Here is a 27,568-nt window from a genome sequence, read left to right as displayed (position 1 = left end):
ATCACCATCAAAATTTGCTTCTAGTATGAGGTTCAACGTCATCTGTGCTTATCAATTTCTCTGTCTGGTTCTGCTGGCGAGTAGAATTTCGACAGCAGCCAAGATTTTAATGACAACGGGCTCCAACTCCGGTAGCCACTTTTCCGTCGTGGCGAAGGTTGCGACGGCCCTTGTCGAAAGGGGGCATACGGTTACGGCGTTGATCAGCGATGCCTACGCCGATAAGACAACAGAACCCAAGTACGCTGAATTCAAGTTCGACATCTTTCATGAAAGCGACATTGACTTGTCACGACAATGGCCGGCCATGTACGCTAATTACCTCATATCGAAGAAAGTTTCTTTCTTTGCCAATTTGTTCAAGTGGAAGCCGCCGGCAGTGACATCACTTCTCAGAAACTGCGAGGATATGATCGACCACTTCGTCGGGAAAACGGTCCAGTACGATCTCTTCATGCTCGATGGCCACAGTCCTTGCTCTGTGTTCCTTGCTGGTCGGCTCAACATCCCGTACGTCATCCTTATCCCCAGCGGTATCAAACCCTCTCTAGCAAGACGACTTGGTATCCCCGATACGTCCACTTACTACCCCGAGATGTCCACAGGTCTTTCGCACCGTATGAGCTTCTTCCAGCGGGTTTCAAATACTATAACCGCGTTGTGTGAAGACGCGGTTGTCTTTTTCGAGTACGATATGTTAAGCTTCATTCTCAGTTTCCAGTTCAACGTCGAAACGCCGATTCGGACTCTGCTGGCGGATGCACAAATTGTGTTGGTCAACTCGGATTTTGTGGTGGATTTTCCCTTCCCGCTGCAGCCCAATGTGGTGACGGTCGGTGGGCTGACTACCCGGCCCAGTCAACCACTTACTCTGGTGAGTCTTGCACAGATCGTCCTTTCTAAAACTGCAGAAATGATAACAAAAATACGACTGATCAAAATAATGATAATAAAAACGACAATAATGACATCAATGTGGTCTTATCTATCAAGGGTAGCGTTTTCAGTCTACGTACTGCTCTCCAAGATGGCCCTATAACATTATGATCTTGAATAAAAAGTGCGATACAAAATGTTGGTCAGCTGTTGGTACTTAGCAATATACACTTTGTATCTACACATCTCATAACACTGTGGAGAAATCATGATGTTCTTCAACGCCTTTCCCAGAGGACCTGTTGTACATTTGACGTTAAATTTTGTTTTGAACTTTAACTTGAATATTTTTAATGCCCATATGACATGACATCATCGAACTCTAAAACTGCAAACAATAAGAAAAAAATATAAGCAAGAGAGTATAGTAGCCGTACAGTAAGCGCATAATATTGTGAGACCACACGGTTAAGAACTGACAAGGCGCTAAAGTAGAGAAAATGTGGGAGAAAGAAAAGCAAAAACGATAACTATCAACTTCTTGCCGGACTCCGCTGCGTATTATGTTTTATATTGTGGACTGACTATAGTGATTGAAGTTATACAACTCATTTGACATAATACGGACACAAAATAAATATACCTTCTGCACTTAAGAATGTAGGCCCTACTTTTATGGTTATATCAGCTTAAAATCACTATGGTTTATCCATTATCAAAATAGAAAAAAACGACAAAACACCCCCTTTAAAGCCAAAGTAAAACTGTAACAAAAGCCAACGCAAATCCCCGGTTGCCCTTGGCGCACTATGTGCATAGTGAAGAAGCTAGCTTTTACGTCACTGGCCAAGCTTCACCACAAGATGGCAGCAAAACGAAGCTGAAATCTAGGCCATAGTGTGTGACGTAGGATGCTCATATGAGAGAAGCAAAGTGACCATTCAACCTTTCAGTAAATGTGAAATTTAACACATGATGTTGGATTTACCATTGCTGAAATGGTAGTTTGAGTGCTAAATTTAACGTTTGAGTGTTAAATCTAACATTTAACAAAAGGTTGAAGGAATGACAACATTTTGGAATATATGATTGCTTTACCATTTTGTTTTTGTGCGTGTCTTTGTGTGTGCCATGGTAATATAATGAAATACAAAATAGTTTGAGATATATTCCAATTCTTTCTAAATCAACATTAGAAAAAAAATAATGTGTGGTTTCATAAGCATGATAGGTATGTGACCATATAAGGATAAATTCTTAGCTTTGTCTGGCACTGCCCTGAAAACATACTTCAACAATGTCACGGTCATTCACCGACCGATTTCGGAGGACACTGCCCTCCAGCAAACCAAGACTGTAACTTCACGAGTCAAAATGATTCATCCTCTCCCTGCGCCATTGTTGCAACCAAAAATCTGGTGTCCTGGATTAATGCATTTTATTCCGTTTCCTGGGTTGCTGTTTTCCGTCACACTCACTATGCACTTCATCTACATGGTATTCGTAAAGCCATTCATTTTATTGTCGTATTCTTCGAGAACAAAATAATGGCTAATACGGCTTTACAGTTCCTTTTCCGAAGTTACAGAAATACCAGAGTCAGACCCAGAGGTTCGAACTCACAGAGGTATATATTCCGGGCTATACTCCGGGGTGGTTGAATCCTGTGGGAATTTTTGCAGCTTTTGTGTGTGTGTCTGATATACGAGAGAGCTAGTTTACGTAGAACTGGCACTAAAGTCATGAAATATGCATAAATCACCGAAAAAATTTGTAAAAAAACTCTTCTTCTTCTTCTTCTTCTTCTTCTTATTATTATTATTATCATTATTATCATCATTATTTGTTTGGCAATTCAACATGAAATACAAGCGGACATAAAATACAGATAGAAAATCATAATTATTATTACATGATATAAAGATTGCGGTGATTCTAATTTAGGATAGGTGCATACCGCTGGTTTCCAGGGGAGGGAAATGCAAACTTACTCTCTAGATAAAATCGAGTGAAAATTTTCACTCTGAAAGGAGTGAATACAAAAAAGAGTGAATTTAGAGTGAAATTGGAGTGAATTTCGAGTGAAAATGTTCATTTTCACTCATTTTGGAGTGACCTCAGGGATTACTCGAAGATTTTGGAGTGATCCCTGACGTCACTCTAAAGCGAAAATTCACTCCAATTTCCTTCTAAATTCACTTTTTTTTTGTATTCATTCCTTTTAGAGTGAAAATTTTCACTAGATTTTTTTAAGAGAGTAATCACCGAGGCTCGAGGCCTTCCTCCCCGGCCAGTGCATGCGCCCAGAATCAGCTATATCAATGTAAAACAGTTACAACAGTTATCTCAGAGAGAAACAAGGACCAAAAGTCTTCCAAGATATTTTCTGTTGCCAATCTGAGAGTGAGATTGTAGTTTTGAATATAGGAATCTATATGCTTTGGAATGGTTTGATAGTCATCATACGCACAGCAAAGAACTCCCATAAGGGATTTTTTTCCCTATACTGTATTTCAAAAATGAGTGACAACGAATCATTAAAATCGTATTATGAAAGATAGCAGTACTAAACCAAAAAAAAAAATAATAATAAGTTGAAATGCGTCACAGATTCCCATGAACAGGTCAACAAACTCAAACTATTGTTTTGTGGCACCGGCACGTGCATTCATTATTGAATGTTTGTTGGCGTGCGAGATGTGTCATGCGTATTTTGTGCAATTGAAATTTGCATAATCCATTAACTGGATTCATATAACGCCTGAAGAGATCCTTGTCATTTGATTGGTTGTTTGACATTGATCATTCGGCCCATTTCACTATGACGTCATCACCCGTGTGTCAGGAGAGAAATTTATCTTTGATTTTGCCAGTGAAGTAAAATCGCATTTGTTTGAATTTGTAAAGATTTAGAGCTTTAAAGTTGTCCTAGAAAGCCACTAGGTCAAACTGCAAGAGACTGACTGTCTGGAAATTTACATTAAATGAGACAAAGTAAAAGTAAAAGAATAAACTGGCATAGCAACAGCGTGTCTAGATCAGTCAAATTCAGACAGGGCAGTCACATGAAATGAGACAAAGCAAAAGTTAAAGAAATAGCATGGCAACAGCATGCACGGTTTGTAGTATTATGTATTAGTTCAGACTATAGAAATTGAGTGAATAGAGGTGTTATGTAATAGCTCCCATCCAGGTGGTGGCTAGGAATGTTCTCTAGCTCAGTCGAGACTCAGCTATGTCAGTGTCACTGTAGGATGTTGGCTGTAGTTTATTGTTCACAAGTTCATGAGTAAAGATGTTATGTAACAGCAGTCTAGACGATGGCTAGACATATTGTGTAGAGTTTCAATAGGGCTATATTTAAGCATGATGATTGGATGATTTCTTTAGTGTAGGAAAGGCATGAAAAAGAAAGTGTATGGGAGTGTAAGGGACTTTAGTGTGAACATCTATGGTTAGGGAAGCTAATAAAAAGATGAGTAATGTAGAGGATCGGGGAGAAACACTTTAATCAGACATCCAGCATAGATCTCCGCTTAGGCAGCAGTCGTTTTTCTGGGGGTTTTCCACGTCGGTGAGATGCGAGCTCCAGCTGCCGTGATAAACTGAACTTGGACAGTTATGATCCGAACTTTGGTACGGAGCTCAATCTCCATTTGCCTGCTCGTCGTCGCTTGAGATCGGGCATCGCGGGTCAAGGCATGAGTCTGCATGGTTGCAGGGACTAGTGAAGGCCCAGGAGCTGAGAGGACCGCCGATAGGGTAGCGTCTAGCTGAGTGGCCAAGTCAAAGGGTGCTTCCAAGAGACAAGCCAAGCGACTGTGCCGAGGTCGACGACGAGTGTATCCGGCATCGACGACGACTGAGCCAAGCTGAGGGGATCACCAGTTCGGGTCATCCAAGATAACCCAGTTATGTATTTGTGATTTGTTTCATACTATCTTTTATGCTCGATGTATTGTTATGAACGAGAAAGCTACAAAGACTTGAAAGATTAAACTCGAACATAACTGTATACGAACAGTTTGAATTTCCATTATTTCGGTGTCAGAGTAGCAGAGAAAAAAAAAGTCACTCACGTGACACCGTGCAATTGTGGCTCCATTTACCGTGCAATTTTGGATCCATACGATTTGATCCATTGCACGCTCGCTGAGAGCCCGGCACACTACGCGTATTAAACGCTAGCGTAAAGCGCTCAGTGAGCAATCTCGCGATCTCAGATTCTCTCTTGTTTCTGAATTAATAAAACATCAAATGACAAGGATCTAATTTAGGCGTTATATAAAACAAAATAATGTTTTTCATTCGTGCTATGGACATAATATTTCATTCGGTGAAAGATGAAATGTATAGATCCATTCAACTCGGCTGCGCCTCGTTGAATGTATCATTTCATCTTTCACCTCATGAAATATTCTGTCCATTGTACTCATTAAACATTCATTATTTGTATAATACAACACCTGAAGAGATCCTTGTCATTTGATTGGTTGTTTGACATTTCGGCCCATTTCACTATGACGTCATCATCCGTGCTCCATTTACCGTGCAATTTTGGATCCATACGATTTGCTCCATTGCACGCTCGCTGAGAGTCCGGAACACTACGCGGGTCAAACGCTTGCGTTTGCAGTTTGTGTATGCGACAGCTCGCTAGCGTAAAGCGCTCAGTGAACACTCTCGCGATCTCAAATTCTCTCCTATTTCTACATTAAGAAAACATCAAATGACGAGGATCTATTTTAGGCGCTAGGCTTTTTTCATTCGTGCAATGGACAGAATATTTCACTTTTTTCCCCTCATTCATCCCTCCCTCTCTCTTTATCGCCACTCAGTGAGTGGTGACTTGTAGTCCTATATTATATTCTTACAATGTCGTATTGTTTAGACAATCATTTTTGAGGCCATTGTCACGATTGTCCTCCTCAAGCGTTTGCTTATGATAGTCTCCTGAATTTCTGTACATCAAGAGTTGCTTAATTTGTCTTTGAACAACAGATATACGGGAACCTATGTTGGCATAATAGTATGCATAGAATAATTTGTTTGTTTTCATTTTGCAATGTGTCAGAAAAAAAAAATTGGGATACTTGAATTAATCATTTATTTGTCTTAACTGGCAGATTCAAATTAGGCCTAACTGTGCTCAATCAGTTCATTGAATTTATTTTGTATTTCATTTATGTATGAAAAAGAAATTCAGAAATCAAATCAAAATCAAGTCAAATCAAATCTACGGCCAGTATTATACAAAAAGTACACAAGAGAGCCTATAACCATGAGCTGCTTGCAGAAGCAAACAAACAAACAAACAAACAAACATTGATATTTTTATGGAGGAGGAGGTACCATAGTTATAACCATATCGAAACTATACCTGACATGACCGATTATAGGTTTTGCAGTCATTCCATCATGAAGTTCATCTGAAATTCACTTTGGATTATCAATTTTCGCACTTCGGCAATAGAAATTAGCATCTGCATTATTCAAATTAAACTTCAAGTCGACAGCTTTCAAATTAGGACATGCGACGAGGCGTCTTTTTTGAGCGATTGAATGGGCAATTTATTATGTTAAACACAAGCAGACAAGAATTCATCAGTTTGAATAAAATGCAGTACCCGCTGCATGCTATAAAGGACTAGAACCAGCACTGTCTGGCAGACGGAGGCTGGGTGCATGTCCAGCAGTGAATACGATGCCTGTCCCATGATTAGGAGATCATAGTTAGGCGTCAAGTAACGTACGAAACTCGATATGCCTTATCTTGCCCATTGTTCATCCCCATGCCTAAAACAGAATACAAAAAACGTAAATTTTCCTTCTTCGCTTGCTCTCTTTTCAACAATCTTCCCAGTTTTATTCAATCGTCAAACTGCCTCGAAAGGTTTAAAAGACAAATTCGATCAGCAAATATAAACTCAGCTTTTTGATATGTTAAAATGATGAGCAATTAAGAGTTTATACATATTAGTATGCATTTGTTTCTGTATCATTATGTTTCTCAATGCTCATTGTTTTTAGTACATTATGATATTATGATTTTTGATCTTGCCTTTGGTACTATTTTTATATGCGCTACATTTTTTTTTAAATCCTTGAATCTATATCTGTGTATGATAACGCATTTCTATTTTCTCACATTTTTCTTTTACCTTTCATAATTATGTTTGTTTCGACTACTTTTTTCTTCTCTTTTCTTTTTGTTTGCGTTACACTGTGTAAACCTACCTGCAATATTTCAATATTCTGAACAAAGTGTGAAAGTGTACTTTTTACTCATTGCCATATCACTTTTTGGCCATTATTTTTGAACATTCTGGTAACATAATTTATTTTGTTTTTGCATATGGTAATCTCCTGCTGTTTTTACTTTTAATTTGTTAATTTTGTATCTTTTTTACTTATGTAGATTTCACATCTTGCTTGTTTCTATGTGTTCGTTTGCTTTCTTTTTTGTTGCTGTTGTATTATGTGATTTTTACTCGCAATATGTACTATTTGTAACAGGGCTCACTTGAAAAGCAGGCCCTTGGGCCCTGAACGTGACTACCCTGTTCTTGTTTTTAAATAAAACTGAATAATAATAATAATAATAATAGTTTCGAATCTTATCCGAGTATGTATGCATGCCATGGGCGTAAATCCCGGGGGGGGGGGGGGGGATGGGGGATATATCCCCCCCCCTGAAATGGAGGAGGGGGGATGGCCTGTACAATCATCCCCCCCCCCCCCCCGCTGAAATTTGAGGGGAAAAATGGAGGAAGCAGAAATGTGCTCTTATCAATTTCGACATATTTTTATTGCACGACGTTCGTATCTGAACAGTATTCCATCTTGTAGGATAATGTATACATAATTTTCGCAAGCGCTCGCTCGCTTCGCTCGCTCGCGAAGAAAGTAATATCGACATAGGTGTAAGGTATGGTCCAGACGTTGACAACGTCAAATAGCATAGGCTTACATGTAAACATGCTATGACGAGAGCAACTCGGGACCATCTGCAAATTATGTACGAAAACAAACAATAACAAAAACCATACCGCCATAATTGAAACCCCTCCATTTTCCTGAATCATTCCTGAAACGATGATGACTCTGATACATCTATGGGCATACCCAGGGATGATCAGGGGCGTCGAATCTATCTCGGGGGAGGGGGGGGGGGGGCAAAGAGGAATTTGCCCCACCCCTGCGGAAGTGTTGGGGCATACAAATCATTTGTCCCCCAAGCAATTCCCGAGATGAGGACAAATCTTGAATTTTCTTTGTGGAAAATTGTCCAAATACCACCAGAACTATGCACAAGATCGTTGAATTGCAATCATAAGCATGCAAAAGCTCCGCTACTGGATCCCTTTCGATAGACTTTGAACACTTTTGAGATTGACGTATTTCCTAGTATTTTATCAAAGAGCGTGCAGCAGATCTTTCACTTACAAAAGCTCCCTCATGTGCAGAGGCGTCGATGGGGGGGGGGGGGTGGATGGGGTACCCCATAAAAGTATTGGGGACAAACATATCATTTTGCTCCTCGTAACTCCCGAGATGTGGAACTGTTCTTATTTTTTTTATAGAAAACTGTCTAAATATGTCATCCAAAGATGGCTGAATTTCAATTCTGCATAATAATACAAATCTCCCTCGTGTAAGAGGGAGTTAGGCCTACCAAATGCCTCCGATACCCTCCCCGTTCAGTCCTTGTAATTTCTACTAAATACACTTAAAATAAAAATATTTTAAAATGTTTCATCTAAAGTGTGCACCAGGTCTGTTACTTCAGTTTAAAAAAATGCAAAAGTTCCGTAGGTGGAGAAATCTAGATACCTTCAATTAACGGAGGGTCCCCCCCCCCAAAAAAAAAAAAAAAAATCCTGATGTTGCTGTCAGTAAATGCCAGCAGTTGTGCCCGTTGCGCCCCCTCTCCCTTAAACGGCAGTTTTTGTACTGTAAAATGTCAAAATTTTCAAGCTCGCTCGCTCCGCTCGCTCGCATTTAATCGTTATGCTATTCTCCCGATGTTGCTGCCAGTAATTGCCCACAGTTGCACCCGGTGCGCCCCCTTAATTTCCAAAGCGAAAATGTATAGCTACAAACGGTAGTTTGGGGACTTTAAGATGTCAAAATTTTCAAGCTCGTTCGCTTTGCTCGCTCGCATTTAATCGTTATGATCGTTATGCTGTTCTCCTGATGTTGCTGCCAGTAACTGGCAGCAGTTACGCTCGTTGCGCCCCCCTTAATTTCCAAAGCAAAAAAATATAGCTACAAACGGCAGTTTTGGGACTGTAAAATGTCAAAATTTTCAAGCTCGTTCGCTTTGCTCGCTCGCATTTAATCGTTATGCCATTCTCCTGATGTTGCTGCCAGTAACTGCCATCAGTTGCGCCCGTTGCGCCCCGCTTAATTTCTAAAGCGAAAAATTAAGCTACAAACGGTAGTTTTGGGACTGTAAAATGTCAAAATTCTGAAGCTCGCTCGCTTCGCTCGCTCGCATTAATCGCTATGCTATTCTCCCGATGTTGCTGCCAGTAATCGCCAGCAGTTGGACCCAGTGCCCCCTTAATTTCCAAAGCGAATAAGTATAGCAGCAAACGGCAGTTTTGTGGTTTTAGAATGTCAAAAATTTCAAGCTCGTTCGCTTCGCTCGCTCACATTTAATCATTATGCTATTCACCTGATGTTGCTGCCAGTAACTGGCAGCAGTACGCTCGTTGCGCCCCCTTTAATTTCCAAAGCAAAAAAATATAGCTACAAACGGCAGTTTTGGGACTGTAAAATGTCAAAATTTCAAGCTCGCTCGCATTTAATCGTTATGCCATTCTCCTGATGTTGCTGCCAGTAATTGCCAGCACAGTTGCGCCCGGTGCGCCCCTCTCCTCCCTCTTAATATCCAGAGCGAAAAAAATGTAGTTACAAACGGCAGTTTTTGGACTGTAAAATGTCAAAATTTTCAAGCTCGCTCGCATTTAATCGTTATGCCAATCTCCTGATGTTGCTGCCGGTAATTGCCAGCAGTTGAGCCCGGTGCGCAACCCCCTTAATTTCGAAAGCGAAAAAATATAGCTGCAAACGGCAGTTTTTTGTACTGTAAAATGTCAAAATTTTCAACGCTCGCTCGCATTTAATTTTCCCGATGTTGCTCCAAGTAATTTGTTGTTTCCCACCGTCATTCTAAAAAACTTACAATGTTGCTCAATGACTGCGCTGTGGAATGTATGACATATTGTTATGTATAGTCCCCATTAAGTTTGCAGACTGACAGCGCACGCACACACGCGCACACACACATACACACGCAAGCACGCATAAGCATACACACCCTGAAAATTACTTTTCCACGAGGTGCCCCCCCTTATGTCTTGATCCACGGCACGCCACTCTGTGTGTGTGTGTGTGTGTGTGTGTGTGTGTGTGTGTGTGTGTGTTGGGGGGGGGGGGGGCCTCCAAGCTCCCCCCCCCCCTCCCAAGGCTGCGCCGGTCCAGTTGGGCTTGTAATATTGGTGATAGTGACTATCGCCGATCATCCCCCCCCCCCCCCACTCCTCAGTACGGATTTACGCCGTTGATGCATGCCCATGACTGTGTATGAATTTCTATCATGGCTATAAAAAAACGCTGATCAATTCGATACACATCACCGTCGATGGAAGGCAATAATTTGTCAATCAGTGGCAATAAAGACAACTCGACGCAAGAATTAATTCATTTTAATATGCAGAATTTCATTTAATTTCATTGCATGTGTGACACATAATTATGGACTAAATGTTTAGCGCTATAGAGTGGCTTGTATAACATTAGCTCAAGAGATGTCCTCTTTCTATGGTGTGATCGCTATGTAAACGTCTACGCATGTCTGTGCTAGCTAGCGCGATAAGTAAGTCTGCGCAAATCAGGAAGGTATTTGACTGCCGCACTTTGATTCTTTCTGTCTATTATAGAATAGGACACAATAGTATATGGTTTATGTTTCCGTATTTGGTCTCTTTTTTTTTTGCAACCATGTGAGTGCTTTGTGTAATTGAAAGCTATTTTTTTCTGTCGGTCATGTTATGCAGACATAGAAAATGAGCCAATTTTCGGGATCCCTCGACCAGGAAGGGACATGCCATCTGATAAAGAAAAATTTAAAAAAAAAATATTGTGAGTAAGGAAATAGAATGGAATTGTTTGAACAAGAACAAATTGATATTCGAAAGAAGGTGATATTTGCGTCAGTCGCTCAGCGGCATAGTAAACTGTCCTTGATAACCGTCAAGGGCTGGTAACGGAATATCTTTTTAACTAATTGCCGAATGACAAATTAGAATGACATGCAGCTGTATAAATTGGAATCGCGCTCTCGACACTTTTCGTGATTATATCAAATATATGATTTATAAGATGAAACGCAATTCGCAAATGATTTGAAATGACGTGAAAAATACGTGATGATACAACTTCAAAATCATTGTTAGCATTGCTGATAAGAACTTAGTTTGTCGTAGCAGATATCATTATTGTTTTGTTGTTCAATAGTTGCACCATAGTCCCTGACTACTCATCGCTATATGCGCATTATTCTGCCGCCACCAAGGTGTCATGCCTTACTGCCTACGAAATTGAGTTTCATAATGAATCGAAAGTATATGATAACCAGGAAGGTTGCCCATGGTAACCATGCATAATGCATATATCCATGCTTGGCCTTCCCAGAAAATACAAATAAAACCAGAGTGGTTTAGATTTCGTTGTTTTTTTTTTAAATCAAAAGAATTACTGAAGCTGCAGAGCAGGTAAAAACACCATAAATTCATCTGAAAGAGATATCCATGTATATAAGAAAAACAGACTTCTCTAATTATTCAACCCATCTACGAACCTCCATTTCCGTGCCTTGGTGCTATCCTGTTGTGGTAATCACTCTTTGTTGCTTGTATGTTTCATGAAAAAAAAATGACTTCTCCACGGTTGTAGTCCCATCGTGGTCTGATGTCATTGTTTGATTGCTTGTTTGTTTTTGCTGCAGAATTACCAGAAGGCTCAGTACTGATAAATTCTTCGCTCAATTAGCAACACATTTTTTGAAGAAGATTTTTTTTTTCACAAAATTTGCCAAGAAATTTTGATCGTGTGTAGATTTTAGGAATCTATCCAGTTTTATCTAAACTTTCGCCAATATTGTTTACAAAGTAAATTTCAAAGTTGCGTATTTGATGGGGACAAGATGAGACTTTATGCAGCAATATTATCCCACAAGGGCCTGATGGGTATATGGCTGTTGACAACTATGACGTCGAATTCAGTTTGTAATTATCAAAATGTGTATTAGCACAATCAGCTGCATCACAATGGTTGTGTAGGAACGTATACTTCCCCGTAATTTCAGTTCGGTCGATTTTAGATGAAAAAAAGAAAAAAGGAGAAAATCTTAAGTTTCTGCGTATTTTCCTTTCTCAATTCAATTCTCAATTCAATCATAGTTTATTTCCAATCAACGAAAATCAAAAACATAGTACGAAGTATACATGTCATTAAATAATGTTGTTAAAGCGTTTGCAGAAGATTCATGTAATATACGAGACAAAATATAGAACAACATAATGTACAACAATTAGGAGAAACACTTTATAAATACTTCGTGGGCGAGCGGAAAATAAATTCGATTATGGAAAATAGTGATCCACTAAAAAGCAAAGCTTGTCGGACGTGGATCGCTAGATAAATAATGAGTAAATGATATACTATTCTATAACAATATACATGTAGTTATTTTGAATATGAAGGTGAAAACGTTTTTTTTTTTTTTCATATGAAGGTGAAAACCTAGGTCCTTCAATGAACACCATGACAACTTGATTGCGTGATTGCATTGCATAAATGCAATCAGACCTAGCACCTCTGTTAAGGTTAATTGATCTACCCAATAGTTCAATGACCTATAAGCATCCTGCGGGTAAGGAAAAATAAACTACCGCGGATCAACTTTTTAGTGGGCTTTTAAAAGCGATTTGACGCAATTTAACATATTTATTTCATGAAGGTGTTAATTTGTCTGATGAATAATTTCTTTTTTAAAGACAAAATAATAATATTTGACCTGCGTGAATGTATGTTTAAATTTTTTGTTTCTGTCTCGGGTTGTGTTGTCATAAAGGCATATGGAAGAGTGCATGAAACCCTATAATAGAGAAACTATTGAGATGTCATGAAGGTGTTAATTTTCTGATAAAATTTCTCTTTCAACTCTTTCAAAGAAAAAAATAATATTTGACCAACGTGGATGTAGTATGTTTAAATATCAAATGTTTCAGTCTGAGGTTGTGTTGTCGTAAAGGCATATGGAAGTGTCCATGACACCTTGAAAAAGAGAGACTATTGGAATGTCATGGAGGAATTAATTTCTGATGAAGTTTCTCTTTCAAAGAAAAAAAATATTTGACCTACGTGAATGAAGTATGTTTGAATATTTTGTTTCTGTCTCAGGTTGTGTTGTCGTAAAGACATATAGAAGTGTGTATGAAACCCTGTAACAGAGAGACCATTTGAATGTCATGAAGGTATTAATTTTCTGATAAAGTTTCAAGTTTAAAGAAAAAACAATATTTTACCAACGTGAATGTAGTATGTTTGAATATTTCATATACAATACAATTACAATGACATTATGAAATCACTGATATCCAGAGAGCTGCATCGTCTTTACAGCTTTCTAACTCGGTTTATTACTTCTGTCAGGATTGGGAGGCGCTCGTCCAGTCAGCGGGAAAAGACGGCGTCGTCCTTTTCACGCTCGGCACCTACTCGGCCTCAATCTTAACGCCCGAGACGATGGAGAAATTTGTCCGCGCATTTGCCGCCCTCCCGCAACTCGTCGTCTGGCAGATGCAGGACGAACCGCCCGCCTCGCTTCAGCTTTCCGATAACATCCGAATCGTCTCCTGGATGCCACAAAATGATCTCCTAGGTGAGGAATAATTTCAAGGGAATTCACGCCTAGCATTTTCGAAAAAAGGCAGATCATTGTTTGTTTTTTTTTCATTTGTATTTTCTACTGCTTTTTATCGGGGGTGGATTGTAAAACATTTCAAGTGGTTTTATAACTATCTCCAGTAATAAATGCTTACCTGTATGAGGGCCTAAGCCCCGACGTTGGAGAATAAGGGACCTATTCAAAGTAAAGGCATGTTGACTTGTGTTGAGTTATGATACTTTCATCGCTTCTGTGGAAAAAGAATTATATATGTGCCAAGTATCCAAACAAAAATTCTCCTATTTTTCTTCAGATTACCACCATAAAAGAAACAAGATAAAAATTGGGGGAAAAAAGTTCGACAAAAATGGCCTACATAGTACACTGTTAAAAAAGATGTTTAGCTTCTAAACACCTAACTAAACACCTTTCTGTAACAGATTTAAAACACTGCGGCGCGCTTTTATGGGACGGGTTTAAGAGCTAAACATTATGCCGTGCTTATTTTCATCACGCCTTGGGTGTTCATAATACGTACATGTTCGCGTTTTACACGGTTCTGATGTTTAAGAATTAAATGCCTGCTCTATGTATAGGCTAAACACCAAACGTTTACATCATAATCACAAACACCACAAAGTCATAAAATCACCCACAATGTTTAAGATCTAAACACTAAACAAAAAAAAACATGTTTAAAACGTAAACACTGAGATTCGTTTATATTCGCTGTGACAGAATAAGTACGCTGCGACAGGTTTATATGCCATTTTTGTGTTGTTAGAACATGGTTCTGATTTTCAGAATGATCTCAAAACTGCACACATAATCACATGTGACATGTTTACACATCATTCATGCTAATTTCCAAGTGTTTATATGAGACATGTTTACAAATCATACATATTAATTTCCAAGTGTTTATTAAAGCAAATTGGATTTATTCCACTTCTGCACGGACTGAGATAAACACATGACAGTTTATAAAAATTTACCCGGTATGTACCAAATCAGCACACTTACAATGCATGATACCAGTGAAAACCTGCACTATAACTTTCACAAACATGTGGCTACAAGAGTCAGAGGCAATTCCCTGAATGCAAGTTATCAAGAAATCAGTCAAAGTTTGTGCAACATCTGACAAAATAAGTTAAAAACCATTGAATATTAACCATGCTTTGCAATATGGCATTCTACGGAGTTAAAATACAAGAGACCCTGGAGACATACTAGGTGTTACAAAAAAACATTTCCCACTTTTGATCCGTAATAGTTCAAAAAACTATACATTAGAGGCAATTTTAAAATGAAAGCATGATTCAGTTTCATTAAATTAAACATTGGTTTTTTCAGTTAGGTTTCAGATTTTGCTCTATTTTCAACACTCTGTACAAAACTTTAACTGTGCACAGAAGTCAATTGGCGTGTATGGGAGTGTGTAGTTGACACCCAGACAATGGTCCTGGACAATGACCAGGATTTGAATGCCCATTATTTATTATCATTTATCTATACAGCTTAGTCTTTATTCATTCTAAAAATTAATGGAGTGTATGCAAGCACGTGGAAACATGTGCTTACTTTTTTCATGTGCATGCATTTCACCCTTTGCCATGAATTCAGACTAGCAGTGATGAATTCAAACTAGCAGTGCCCATGGCAATCCATCATGAATAATTAATAAAGCATTCATGTGCCTTGGAGCAGAGCTCTGAACAGGTGGTATCCATGTCAATAGTTCAGGGTCATTGTAAGTACACACTCACATACACACCATTGGTTCCTGTGTAAAGTTCAGGTTTTGTACAGAGGGTTAAAATTTGACCAAAATCTGGAACCTAACTTTGAAATTAATCATGGATTTCATGAAGCTGATATAGGTTTTCATATTCAAATCACCTTCAACTAAATTGTACACTATTCAGCTATTACTCATTTCAATAACAGTTTTATCTGATACATAATTTTAGAACTATTAAGCATCAAAAGTGGGAAATGTTTTTTGGAACACCTAGTAGGTCTGTACACGAAGGCATAAACGAAATCCACTGATAAACACACAGTTTTGAATATGCAGGAAATCAATTACAACTCACTTCTTAAAAAAAAAAATAGGCCTTACAAGAAGTGTACAAGACTGTGTACTAGCACATCAGCCTTCTTTGGTCCTAACATATGAGACTTCTTGTCGCTGCGCATTATGTAGGTCTACGTTCTTCTTTTTCCGAGACAGTCTTACGTGGTTTTAAGAACATAGCAGTTCTGTTATTCCACAGCAAACCTAATTCCTTACTGCAAATGACCGTGCTTAGAGACAACTAAAATAAGACAAGATGTATACATGAACTGCAAAAACCATTGCATTTAAAAGTTACATGTCAGTTGACTAAAAATGTAATTCTTGGCCTTTATATTTACAAGATTCACCTTTTTTTCCTGCTGTATTCAGAATTCATTCTATGTATTGTAAAAATCAAAAAAAAAGCAAACAAACAAACATGTTAATGAATGTGAAATACAGCACAATGCTTCAGAAGCTTGACACAATGTTCGTAACACCTCCAGAAACTTTAGTGCAATCAATGGACACATCTATCAATGTCTATGCCAACCTCGAAGATTGCATGTATCATTGGCAAAGTACTTCACTTTGGGATATCCAAACCAGATTAGGGTCACTGCAAATAATACAATGTACAATATCTGGGCATATTGTATGCAACCCCCCCCCCCCTTCATCACACACACACACACACACACACACACACACACTAAGTTTTCCATAGTATTTTACTTGTGGTGAACATCTACACTCCATGATTAGAACCACTTGGGGACCATAAGTATATACAGGTGATATCTATAACTGTCCTTTTCATTGCGACGATCACTGGGAGCACATGTGCAGCACTGTATGAACTTTTTCACTTTTGCTATTTTGAGAGAAATAAGAATGTTATTGTACTTCAAAGGAGTGTGTGAGAGAAAATTCATACCGTGCTACAGAACCTGGAAGATGGAAGTAAAATTCAATGCGTATATACATGAACATTCTATCTGTGAAACCCCGTTATAAAGAGGTCCGTGGGATCGCCAATATTACCTCGTTATGATAACTGGTTCCTCGTTGTAACTGTACACACTAAAAACAAAGAAAAACATGAGCATGTAGTCACTTACAGTCATTGAAACCTATATGGGCAGTCTTTGCGTTCATTGTTATTACACAAGTATACAAGTCATGTTATTGAGAAAGAATACAAAGGAATCGGTTGTGATTTGATAAAAAAGAAGAAAGGGTTGAAAAAGCGTTCGTCATTTTTCTTCCGAAAAGCTCTTTCCATGTGTTGTACAAGCGTTCTTGAAAAGTGCACTGCAGTGTCGAATTCGTGATTCATTATTTCAACATATCTCTTCCTCGTGTAATTGAACCATTTTGAAAGAATGGACATTTTGATTTCTATTTGTGAAATACAGTATTAATTTTTTATGAACAAAATTAGATTGTATTGAATGCGTTTGTTATTTTGTATGAACATGAAAATGTCAAGAAGAGTAGCATGCATTATTCAATCTATGGTTTACATTGTTGGCAGCCGGCTGGATCGCGATGATTTATAAATCATTTTGGCCGCTGTCTTTTACCATGATTTGATGGGTATTTTACGTTGCTGGTGCCCAGCAGGATTGCGGTGATTTCATGAATTATTTCGGATGTGATCATTCATGTTGTTTGCATCAGAGGCGGTGATCGAGTTGGCTCAGTCGGTAGCGAGTCTGCCTCATGATCACGCGGCCCGAGTTCGAACCCAAGTCTGGATTGAGCAATGTTGTGTGTATGCATACCGTCCCCTCTAGCAAGAGGCGAAACACTCTGTCCCTCGGATAGGACATACAATGGAGGTCCCGTGTATGAGCGAGTAACAAGTCATGCACGTAAAAGATCCCGCTTCATTCATTCATCGCAAAGAGCAGGGTGTTTAACCCGGTGAAGTGGTCCCACCTCACATCCAACTGGACCCCATGGAAGACCAGCTTAACGTAGCTGAATATGGGCTACCCAGCCATCTTCTCAGATGGATAAATGAACCAAGAAAAAAAAATCAGAAGGGTGTGAAAATGAGACACTGATAACGGAGGATAGAGAAGGATAACGGTGGGACGATTGGGCCTAGCAGTGTTTCCCCTTCCCGTTTCAGATGTCGGTTGCAGAGAGGCATGCGCTCGCCGCCAGACAATAACAAGGCCTTGTCAAAAGGGTTATGCTCTACGGGGCATTTCATGAAACAATTTGTCAGATTTTTTACCCTGACAAACTGTCATAAGCTACTGAAATCCTTGCATCTGATTGGCTGATAGCAAATTTATCCGACAAATTTGTTGGACAAAATGCTTGAGATGCCACCTAGAATTGTGACTCCTTTCATACCGTTTTTACCGTTTACGAAAAAAAAAAAACCTTACAAAAACCTATGAATATTCATGAAGTATGGCACATTCGCAATGCCAAAGTTGATTCAAAAAATGAACGGGGGAGAGGAGAGAAACATGAAGACCATTCAGGACCATTGGAACAGTCTAGAAATGAGCAAGTTCTACGCCAGGTATAACTATACTTAAGAATCACTTGTGCAGTATACAGCCAGCCTGTTGCTGTATAGAAATAGGGCACTTTTAGAGGTGCCTGAATTTATATTTTGGTTTGTTTTCTTTCTTTCTTTCATCGCACAATATGAAAACGGCGCACCGTTGATAGGTGAACCTATTATCAGTGACTATAGATTATTGTTATTTCATAGACGCGTCTCTTTTTTCGGGCACATGACATACTTATATGTAATTACACGAACACACCATAATATTAGACACACATACAGCGTGTCCCAACACACACACACACAAATGCTAATGGCAGTGTAAATGAGCATAATTTGAAAATTACCAAATCATATTGTATATAATTTTATAATCGTAAACTAGCATTCATTTTACTACTGGATTAAATCTTATGCGATATGGTCCATTGAACACAGAGATATGAGCCTTCTTTCAGCACTCGTCAGGAAACCTCTCATTTCAAGTTTCCTTATTACGTTGAATAAACGTACGTAGTCCAATTACGGGTGGAACGTTGTTTCTCCTGCAACTTTGTCGGGATTCTTGAATGAGTTTTTGCCTAACGTTGTGCATTTCGGTGTTTTCTTGTGTTCGAACTGTTACTCTTCTCCCCGCTCTGCCCCTGTTAAGGTTTTTGTTTGTACCCGTTTCCTTGTATTTGAGCACATTTCTGAGTATTGTCGCCTTGCATGGTGCTCGTTGATTGAATTCTGCCTCGAATTCATCTTGTACCCTGTTCAGATTTTAATCAGATTTCGTCGTGGTTCGCTGAACGCGTCAGTGAGGGATGAATGAATAGGTCATCCCCATGACAAATGTTAGCTGAACCTGACTGCATATACTACGTGATACAAAACAAGGATGGAGCGGTTCCCTGATGTGTGATGAAAAAAAAAATGCTCATATCTTCGTGATTATTAGACCATATCTCATAAACTGTCATCCATTTCTAGAAAATGAATAATTATTGTAGTTAAACGGTTGTAAAGATATTCATTCATTCATTCATTTCATTCATTCATTTTATTTAACCACGGTACTAACATCAGCCACGGCTGTTTTTTTTTTTTCAGTCAGTCCGTGCAATAACAACAAGTATACATAACGTGATTCATCATCTAGATACAAAGCAAATAAAAACTACATAAAACTACACAAATCAATTAACATATCGTAGGTGACACAAAACAGGCAAGACTATCAAATTACAAAATAAAATAACATTTCCATTAAAACTTAAAATCATAGATATCTTAAAATAGTTAATTAAGAAATAACTTGATTAATATAAACAATATCATGTTGTAATTTCAATATTATACTCATCTAGAGTGCTATTAGCATTTTTTGTGGGACACGTTGTACACAAGCACACCTACACACACACACACACACACACACACACACACACACACACACACCCTCACACATCCTCACACACACATGTAATGTGCCTGTCACGGCGATAACGTGTCGAAGCTGCCGAGACTGGGATTACTGGAATGGGGGAAAAAAGACATTGTATATTTTGCTCAGATATCGAAAGATCCAAATGTCAATTACATCGTCAAGACATAACTCTTACTTTTTATCAATCATAAGACATGTCACAGAAATGCTAGGTAACGAACTGCTGCGTTTAAACGGTTACAGTTCGTTAATCCGAAGATGAAAATGAGATTCGTTATTCCGAAGGTGTATTTATGCGACAATGAAATAAGGTTCGTTTACCGAAGGTTCGTCAGTCCGAAAACGAAATAAGGTTCGTACTTTCGATTTCATTTTCTGATCAACAAACCTTCTGAAGAGCAACATCGCCCGTTATAATACCTATCTATAATACACACTTGGATTTATCTGTGTAAAACCCTCAACCGTTCTGACAACAGCCTTATAGCGGCTATCTTATTATAGATTATCTAAACCAGGTCTTTTTTTTTCTTTTTAACGTTAGAAGAATGAAAAAATGCTACATATACAATATGATGATTTGCATCATAAGAAAACACTGGATGTTAAATTCTATAACTCCATAGCTGGCGCGTAAAAAAAAAGGTGGGGCCCAAAGTGGTTAGACCCTATGTATTCCTATGTACTGTATTATGAAGAAAATGTTGGGATCTCCCCTCTCCCCCCTCCTCCCCCCCCCCCCCCCCCCCCACTGCATCGAACTGAACTCAGTAGTTACGTTCAGACGACAAAGGAGCAGGTACGTGTTATGTGATTCCCCTCTACCACCACATTGTTAGAGTCCGGAGGGGGAAAATAGTGCTTATATGAAAGTGAAAACAGTAATGATGATGGTGATTTTGATGTGTATGATAAAGTGCATTATGTGCTTTTATATGCAAGTGCTGGGATTTCTATAAAGCCAACACTAAGTTAATTACGATGTAAGAGTTAGGAATGTTATCAGAAATATTTTATACGATATATTTGAAGTAAATATATTTGATGTAACAGAAAAGTTCTACTTACATTCCACATTTATAAAAACAAGTGGGTTTTAGAACATTTCTAGATAATGCAAATGAGGGTATTTTCCTCATTTCTGTAGACAGGGAGATCCGTAGAACAGGGGCAGAGAAGGTTCTATCACCATAATGTTTGGGTTTTAAAGGATTGCACCGACAAGATAGGAGGTTTTTGAGGAGGAGCGCAAGCTACAAGCTGCGGTATTGAGGAGGGGAGATTACAAGGTAAAAGTCTTTTCTCTTTTTTAATTGGTTCATTTGATGAGCCGGAAGTATTCCCAAATTCTAACATCATATCCGAAACTGAATCTTAATCATCCTGAAACTGCTCTATTGCGCTTGAATCCTGGTCGAAAATGATTAATGGAAGTAATGCAAGTAATTACCCAACTACGACAAAATCATGGAAATCATATACCATGTATATACGGACAAGCAATAAAACTCAGTACTACACTATAGAAGCGTCGAGTACTTCGTGTGGTATACTCAACTTAATACTCAATCTGCTTGATAGGACCAGAAAAAAAGGAAAGGACACTCTTGGAATAAGATTTCTCTAACCACGTTTTTACTTTAATATGATACGATTTTGATCCTTCGGGTTTATGCCAGGTTTAAGTGTGTGCGTGTGTGTCACACACGAACACACTGCTCTAGCTTCTGACCATTCGAGCATTGAAAATTAAAGGGGCATTCCGGACGATTTTCATAATTTCACATCATGCAGTACATAAATCGACAGCTCCATGTATAGATTCGTAGAATTTATTGTGGTCCTTGAGCAGAGAAACCTATGAATTTAAAATCTTAAACAAATTACACTGAAGTGTTGATGACATCAGAGCCTCATATATTTCAAAAATGTAGCAGTGTAATTCCATTACAATACCACTTGCTCAATAAGTTTACCTGTGAAAAATATATGCATGCCTTCTTCTTTTGTTCTGCTTCCTTGAGCCCAAACTCATACATTCTTATGGTGAGGCTGCCATGTCTTCATCCTTGTTCATTGCATTTTTTTATAAATTTTGAGAATATTCTTATTCCTCATCCCAATCACTATAAATTCCAAAACTCTGTACTCAATTTAACTAATTTATAGTTGTTCAAATGTAAAAGTCTGAAAATCATCCGGAGGTCCCCTTTAAGGATTTCTGGGACGAATACTGAACTCGGGCTTTCTATAGCTCAGTCGGTAGAGCACCGGGCTAGCAATCCGGAGGTCTCGGGTTCGAGTCCCGATGGAATACTATATTCTTTGCTCAATTTTCCACTAATAACTTATATTCATTTCTGGTCAGTTTCCTTCTGTTTGCGTTTGTTCATGATACGATTACTTTGCCTGAACGACAAGACATCAGTTGTGTGATTGTCAACAAAATCATGCCTACTTCTACTTTTCTTCTGTTGATAACATGCGGATGTGAGTCTCGGTCGATGCCATTGAATTCGTATGAAAGATTTTGTTTTGATAGTGTCTTGGCTTTTTTAACTCTTTGCTAGCGATATGTGTTAATTCCCAGGAGGAGAGTAATTGGTGGGGGATGATACTAACTTGATACACATGGAATGATTTAATGGGTTAATTTTCTTTTGTCGCCACTGTTTTGAGATATACATGATGGGGAATCATGTATCATGTATTATTTTCATGTCTATGTTGGAATGTATTATGATATCTTATTATTTGTCCCCTTTTATATACATTTTAGCATTCATTACTCATCGGACCCCATGCACGGAAGAGTAGAATAATTATAATAATGAATCTGAAATGGACAATCCGTCAATTTTGTAATTTTTCTTTGATTCACGTACTGCAGTAAATGATTTATGTCATGCTTTGTGTATTGTATAATGTGAAATGGATATTATAAACGCAGAAAAAAAAAGGAGGAAAAAAGAAACAATGCATTGTGCTGATGTTGTGTGATGTGAATCATATTAAAGGACACCCAAGTCTCAAGGCGCTTGTCTTTCACGGCGGCAACAACGGCATGTACGAAGCCCTCTACCACGGTGTCCCGATGGTGGTCATGCCGCTGATCTACGATCACCCCGACGTAGCCGCGCGCGTCGTCGATCGCGGGATGGGCGTCGTCGTCGACTTCTTCTCCTTCACCATCGTAGATCTGACTGTCGCAATACACCAAGTAATAACAGATCCACGGTGAGCAAAATGGTATGCTTTAATACGAAATATATACGTCATGGTCATGTTGGCAGCTTCTCCTGCTGGTCTACAAAGCCTACAAAGTAGTCAACAAAAGAGCTCCAGAGTACATTGAGGAGTGTCTGGTACGACACTCTCACTCTAGGCGCACTCGTCTTTCATCATCCGTTATCTTTACACAACCACACACGAAAAAACTAGCCGGAGATGCAGCTTTCTCTTCTTGTGCTCCTAGGCTGTGGAATAAGCTCCCTCCTCTTCTCAAATCTTCACCCACACTCGATCATTTCAAACAAAACTTGAAGACTTATTTATTTTGATGTCCCTCTATGTGCACTGGACTTATACTGTCACTGCCTGGTATTTTGTATATATTGTATCTCTTATGGCGACCAGGGATGACATGTCATAGCGCTTTGCATCCAGTCAATAATCACTTATGCAATTGAGATAAAGGTGATTTTTATATAATGACTACTGACATAAATATAATAAATAAAATGATTACTTTGCATGTCCTTTTTGAGTGACCGAAATATGTGCCTACAATGTTTACTCAAATATAGATCAATTGCCCCATACATAGTTTTTGAATCCTGGTCCGAAGGCAGCTAGTGTACCAGTGACGTCGCAGAGTGTTTATGGATTCCAAATTCACTTGTATAATTATGTGTTCGTCATGATTCACCGTTCGCGTGTAAATAACCATGGCAATAGACTTTAACTGATTTTCTGCCGAAATAATCAAAAGCTCGTATACGTTACATGTGACAGAAAACCAAATGGAATGTCAAACATTCGGAGCAGATACCATGAAATTTTATCCATAATATTGTCTTATTTCCACGGGCATCGAATCAACAACGAATTCCATCAGAATAGGGATTGTAGTCCTTACTAAAGTCTTGATGTTTCATTGTTGTATTTGATGTACTTGATGGATTTTAGAAATAGAAGAGTGTTCATGCAATGGATCGGTTATGCCTTTGAAGTAGGAACCTAATAACGTATGAATACAGTGGCAGATAGTTTGAAAGTTGGATTAGGAGAGAAGTGTGTTATGTGATATGGCCATTCGCTTTTAAGTACCTATAAATCGTTCATTTGATGTGTGAGGGCATCGCTACCAAGTTACCACAATCTTTAAGTACACATACTGAACCTTGCACATTGCACGTGCACAAAACAAAGCAACCGACTTCAATGGCATAATTGATAGTACGATGAAGGAGATCGTAATGATTATAAACGCTCCACTTCATTTTAGCTCCACATCAAAAACAACATCACAACATCGCAGTTTCAAGTAACAGTGTAAGGAGGTTTATAATGGGGACGTCTAAAAGCTCATAATACTCGGTGCAGAAAGGTTCAAGAGTAAAAACCACAAGACTACGGATTGTCACAATATCGAAAATGCAAACGATATACACACACAATGAAGAGGAAAAGAAGGAAATAGAGCGAAGCGTTTGTAGAGTAGACGCAACTTAAGAAGTTGTATTTTGCCACATGAAGCAAATACAATGACGCGGCAAAAAAAGGCAAAGCAAAGCATAAACCTCCATAGTCAATTGCTTAGTCACGCGACAACTATTGTTTTGTATCTATTTACGACATGATTGATGGGCGATGATTTAAACATAGCTGGTTTCACTGTCTCGTGATAAAATTTCACTTCACTTTAGTTTCTGTTGGCAGATTTCCACCTTGTGTCCTCATGAATGCACATACAATATGGGTAAATTTACAATACTGGGCTATGATAGTGTGACATTAATGCTAAAAAAGAAAACATCTTTAAAAAAGACGGCCACCCCCCCCCCCCCCAAAAAAAAAAAAAAAACTCAAAATAATGTAAAAATCGGCTTATTTGAATTTTTCAATGACTTTTAGATAAAAGTTGTGGAAGGCTCCTCTAGCAAGTGACAAATATAAAGATTTCGAGTGAAATTTTTCTCACAAAAATATCTTTTGAATTATGATGCAACATCCAAGGCATTACGGGTGGACACCAAAGAAATTTTAGAATTTCAAATGTGCCCTGTACTTCCCGGTATTACTTTTCAAACTTCTTCCCTAATTGAATTTGTTCTCTGTATTCCTTTCAACAAATTACCTTTAAACCTCAAATTCATTTGTATGAATTACATACATCATAATATAACAAGAGCCAACATGTACCATTCGTTTCGAGGTGCGACACCAAGAATAATGAATATTACATAATATGAAATATTGTGATAGTTTAAAACAATAGGCATCCCAAGATTTTTCACTTTATGAGCATGGTTTGGCTTAGCACTTGTCATTAGACAATTGCACATTGGATAGTTTTGTAAATTACAATAGGTGACCCTGCATCACAAAACCAACAAAAAGTCCCCAGACATGGATTTTGAGTTAAGGGCACATTCTGAAAGAGCAGACTCTAAGCTTTAGAATGATGTATAACTCAACTCAAATGGACTCTCCTAACCTATCTCAATACTGGAAAGAAATCACACACTCTGGAAAAGTATGAACTGAGAAAAAAGGCTCTAAAGTACAAGGTCTATTCAAGGACAAAACACAGGATGTAAAAATCCGAACAACAACAATGAAGGCATTATCAGATTAACGTGATTAAACTGAAATTAAGAATACTCTATTAACACATTCTGTCCATTATTAATGTTAACTTTCAAAGCAGTAGCATTATTCTTTCAAAAGTAACTAGACTTAAAAGTGAAGAATGTGCAAAGGATTTCAAGAAATGAAAAGGGGCCTCTAAGACAAACCCGATCATTCTACTATCCTCCCACAGAAGGGTTGTAAAATATATATATATATATATATGTGTGTGTGTGTGTGTGTGTCTTTGTTTATGATATTCTGTTTATTGTTCTGTTTGTTACATTGTCAAGTTTGCAATTGTATAAGTTTTCTTAACATTTTCATATTTTTGCGTATATTTTTCTTTAAAAGTTATTTTGTGTAGGCCTGCATATTTTCTAAAATGTAAATACAAATAACAAAGAGTCAATGTAAACGAATATCCCCGCCTTGAATGGACTAGGGTTATGAGAAACCAACCAAAATGAACTGAATAAGAATATGGTCATGAACATCCAAAGTTATTGCTCTTTTCATTTATCTATGTCCTATTCAATGCATCATTTTATGGATATCTTGTTCTATACCACCTCGACTTGTCGATTAATCTTTATCTACCAATCCCCAACATCAACCATTTATTTTCATCCATTGTGTATAGCTATCGGGAGAATACTCAGCGAGTGTCTGCCATCTTCAAGGCTCACCCTCAACCGCCGCTCGAGCGGGCGGCGTTCTGGATCGAGCACGTGCTGAAGTACGGCGGCGACTACCTCCGCTCGTCTCGCACCGACCTCTACATCTGGCAGGTGTACTCGCTCGACGTCTACGTCTTTCTTCTCCTCCTCGTCTACCTCTCCTATCGCGTTCTAAAATTCTGCGTGATGCGACGATATCATAGGCGCCTACTAGCTGTCATCTTTGCCTGCTTGAAGATACCGTTGAGATACATTTGTCCACTGCGTCTTCGCAAGGTAGTCAGCAACCACATCACCTGGCCCGTTGCGCGTGGTTTGTGGAAAAGAGGCTCATACAGTACTGATAACATCAAAGTTTAGATATTGAACAAAACTGCCGAACTCTCAAGTAGCACACGTTATCACTTCATGTTTCTTGTCATGCCTTAGGTTCAGATTTCCACGCAGTAAAGCACATTCAAATAGGGTTTGAGAGAATTACTAATAACATAATGCAAAGAAATATTAATATGCAAAAAAAAAGAAAGCATAATACAGCCTCTTATCATTTCTAGATTATTAAACACGTGTCTGTGAAGTGTCAAATATGACATTACTGTCTACGGTAATATAGCTAATCAGAAAAAATACTCTTTGAAATTCAGTAGTTGTCACAAAGGGAACGACATCTAATGTATTTCAGTTCACTGTATTTTCCTTGATTATCATTTAATGATTTTGTGTAATTTATGTGTTAGTCGAATGTCTAGGATTACAAAATAAGTAGACATCTAGATAGATATATGAACAGAGAGAGATAGAGATAGGTATATGAATAGACATAGATAGATAGGCAGAGATTATAGAGTATGCGTATCATAGGTCGGTGTGTATGTGTATGTTTGTGTATATGCTTTTCTCCACCTTTTGTATGAATGAATCTTGACATACTGTGTTCTTGTCAAAAAATCAGGCCCACGAATTTCCATACTAACATCAGAGACATGTTGTATAGCGTGAACACCTTGCCATTGTGGTACGTAATGAAACGACTTCTCATCAATGAAAGATGGAAAATAAATGAATATATTCGAATTCACTTCATAACTTGTGGTTATTGTTTTCTTGTGAGGAACCTATGAGAAATAGATAATATCTTTGTAGATGCAAGCCCTCATGAGTCTAAGAGAAA

General features: G+C 38.4%; 2 protein-coding genes across 2 annotated transcripts in view; one reads left to right on the top strand and one right to left on the bottom strand.

Moving 5' to 3' along the window:
• Positions 1 to 27,568, bottom strand: part of LOC139745125 (UDP-glucuronosyltransferase 2C1-like) — a 100,791-nt gene that overhangs the window by 29,613 nt on the left and 43,610 nt on the right. The gene's annotated exons all lie outside the window — the stretch shown is intronic.
• On the top strand, positions 26 to 26,757 carry LOC139745107 (UDP-glucuronosyltransferase 2C1-like). The gene is made up of 4 exons (XM_071655528.1): positions 26 to 874; positions 13,600 to 13,828; positions 22,882 to 23,101; positions 26,361 to 26,757. Exons 1-4 carry the CDS (start codon positions 26 to 28, stop codon positions 26,755 to 26,757), a joined length of 1,695 nt encoding a protein of 564 aa, XP_071511629.1.

Source organism: Diadema antillarum, unplaced genomic scaffold (genome assembly GCF_040938485.1).
Source record: "Diadema antillarum isolate AM-2024a unplaced genomic scaffold, OU_Dant_1.0 seq00001234_RagTag, whole genome shotgun sequence".
NCBI classification, from domain to species: domain Eukaryota; kingdom Metazoa; phylum Echinodermata; class Echinoidea; order Diadematoida; family Diadematidae; genus Diadema; species Diadema antillarum.
This window is presented reverse-complemented; position numbering and strand designations above follow the sequence as displayed.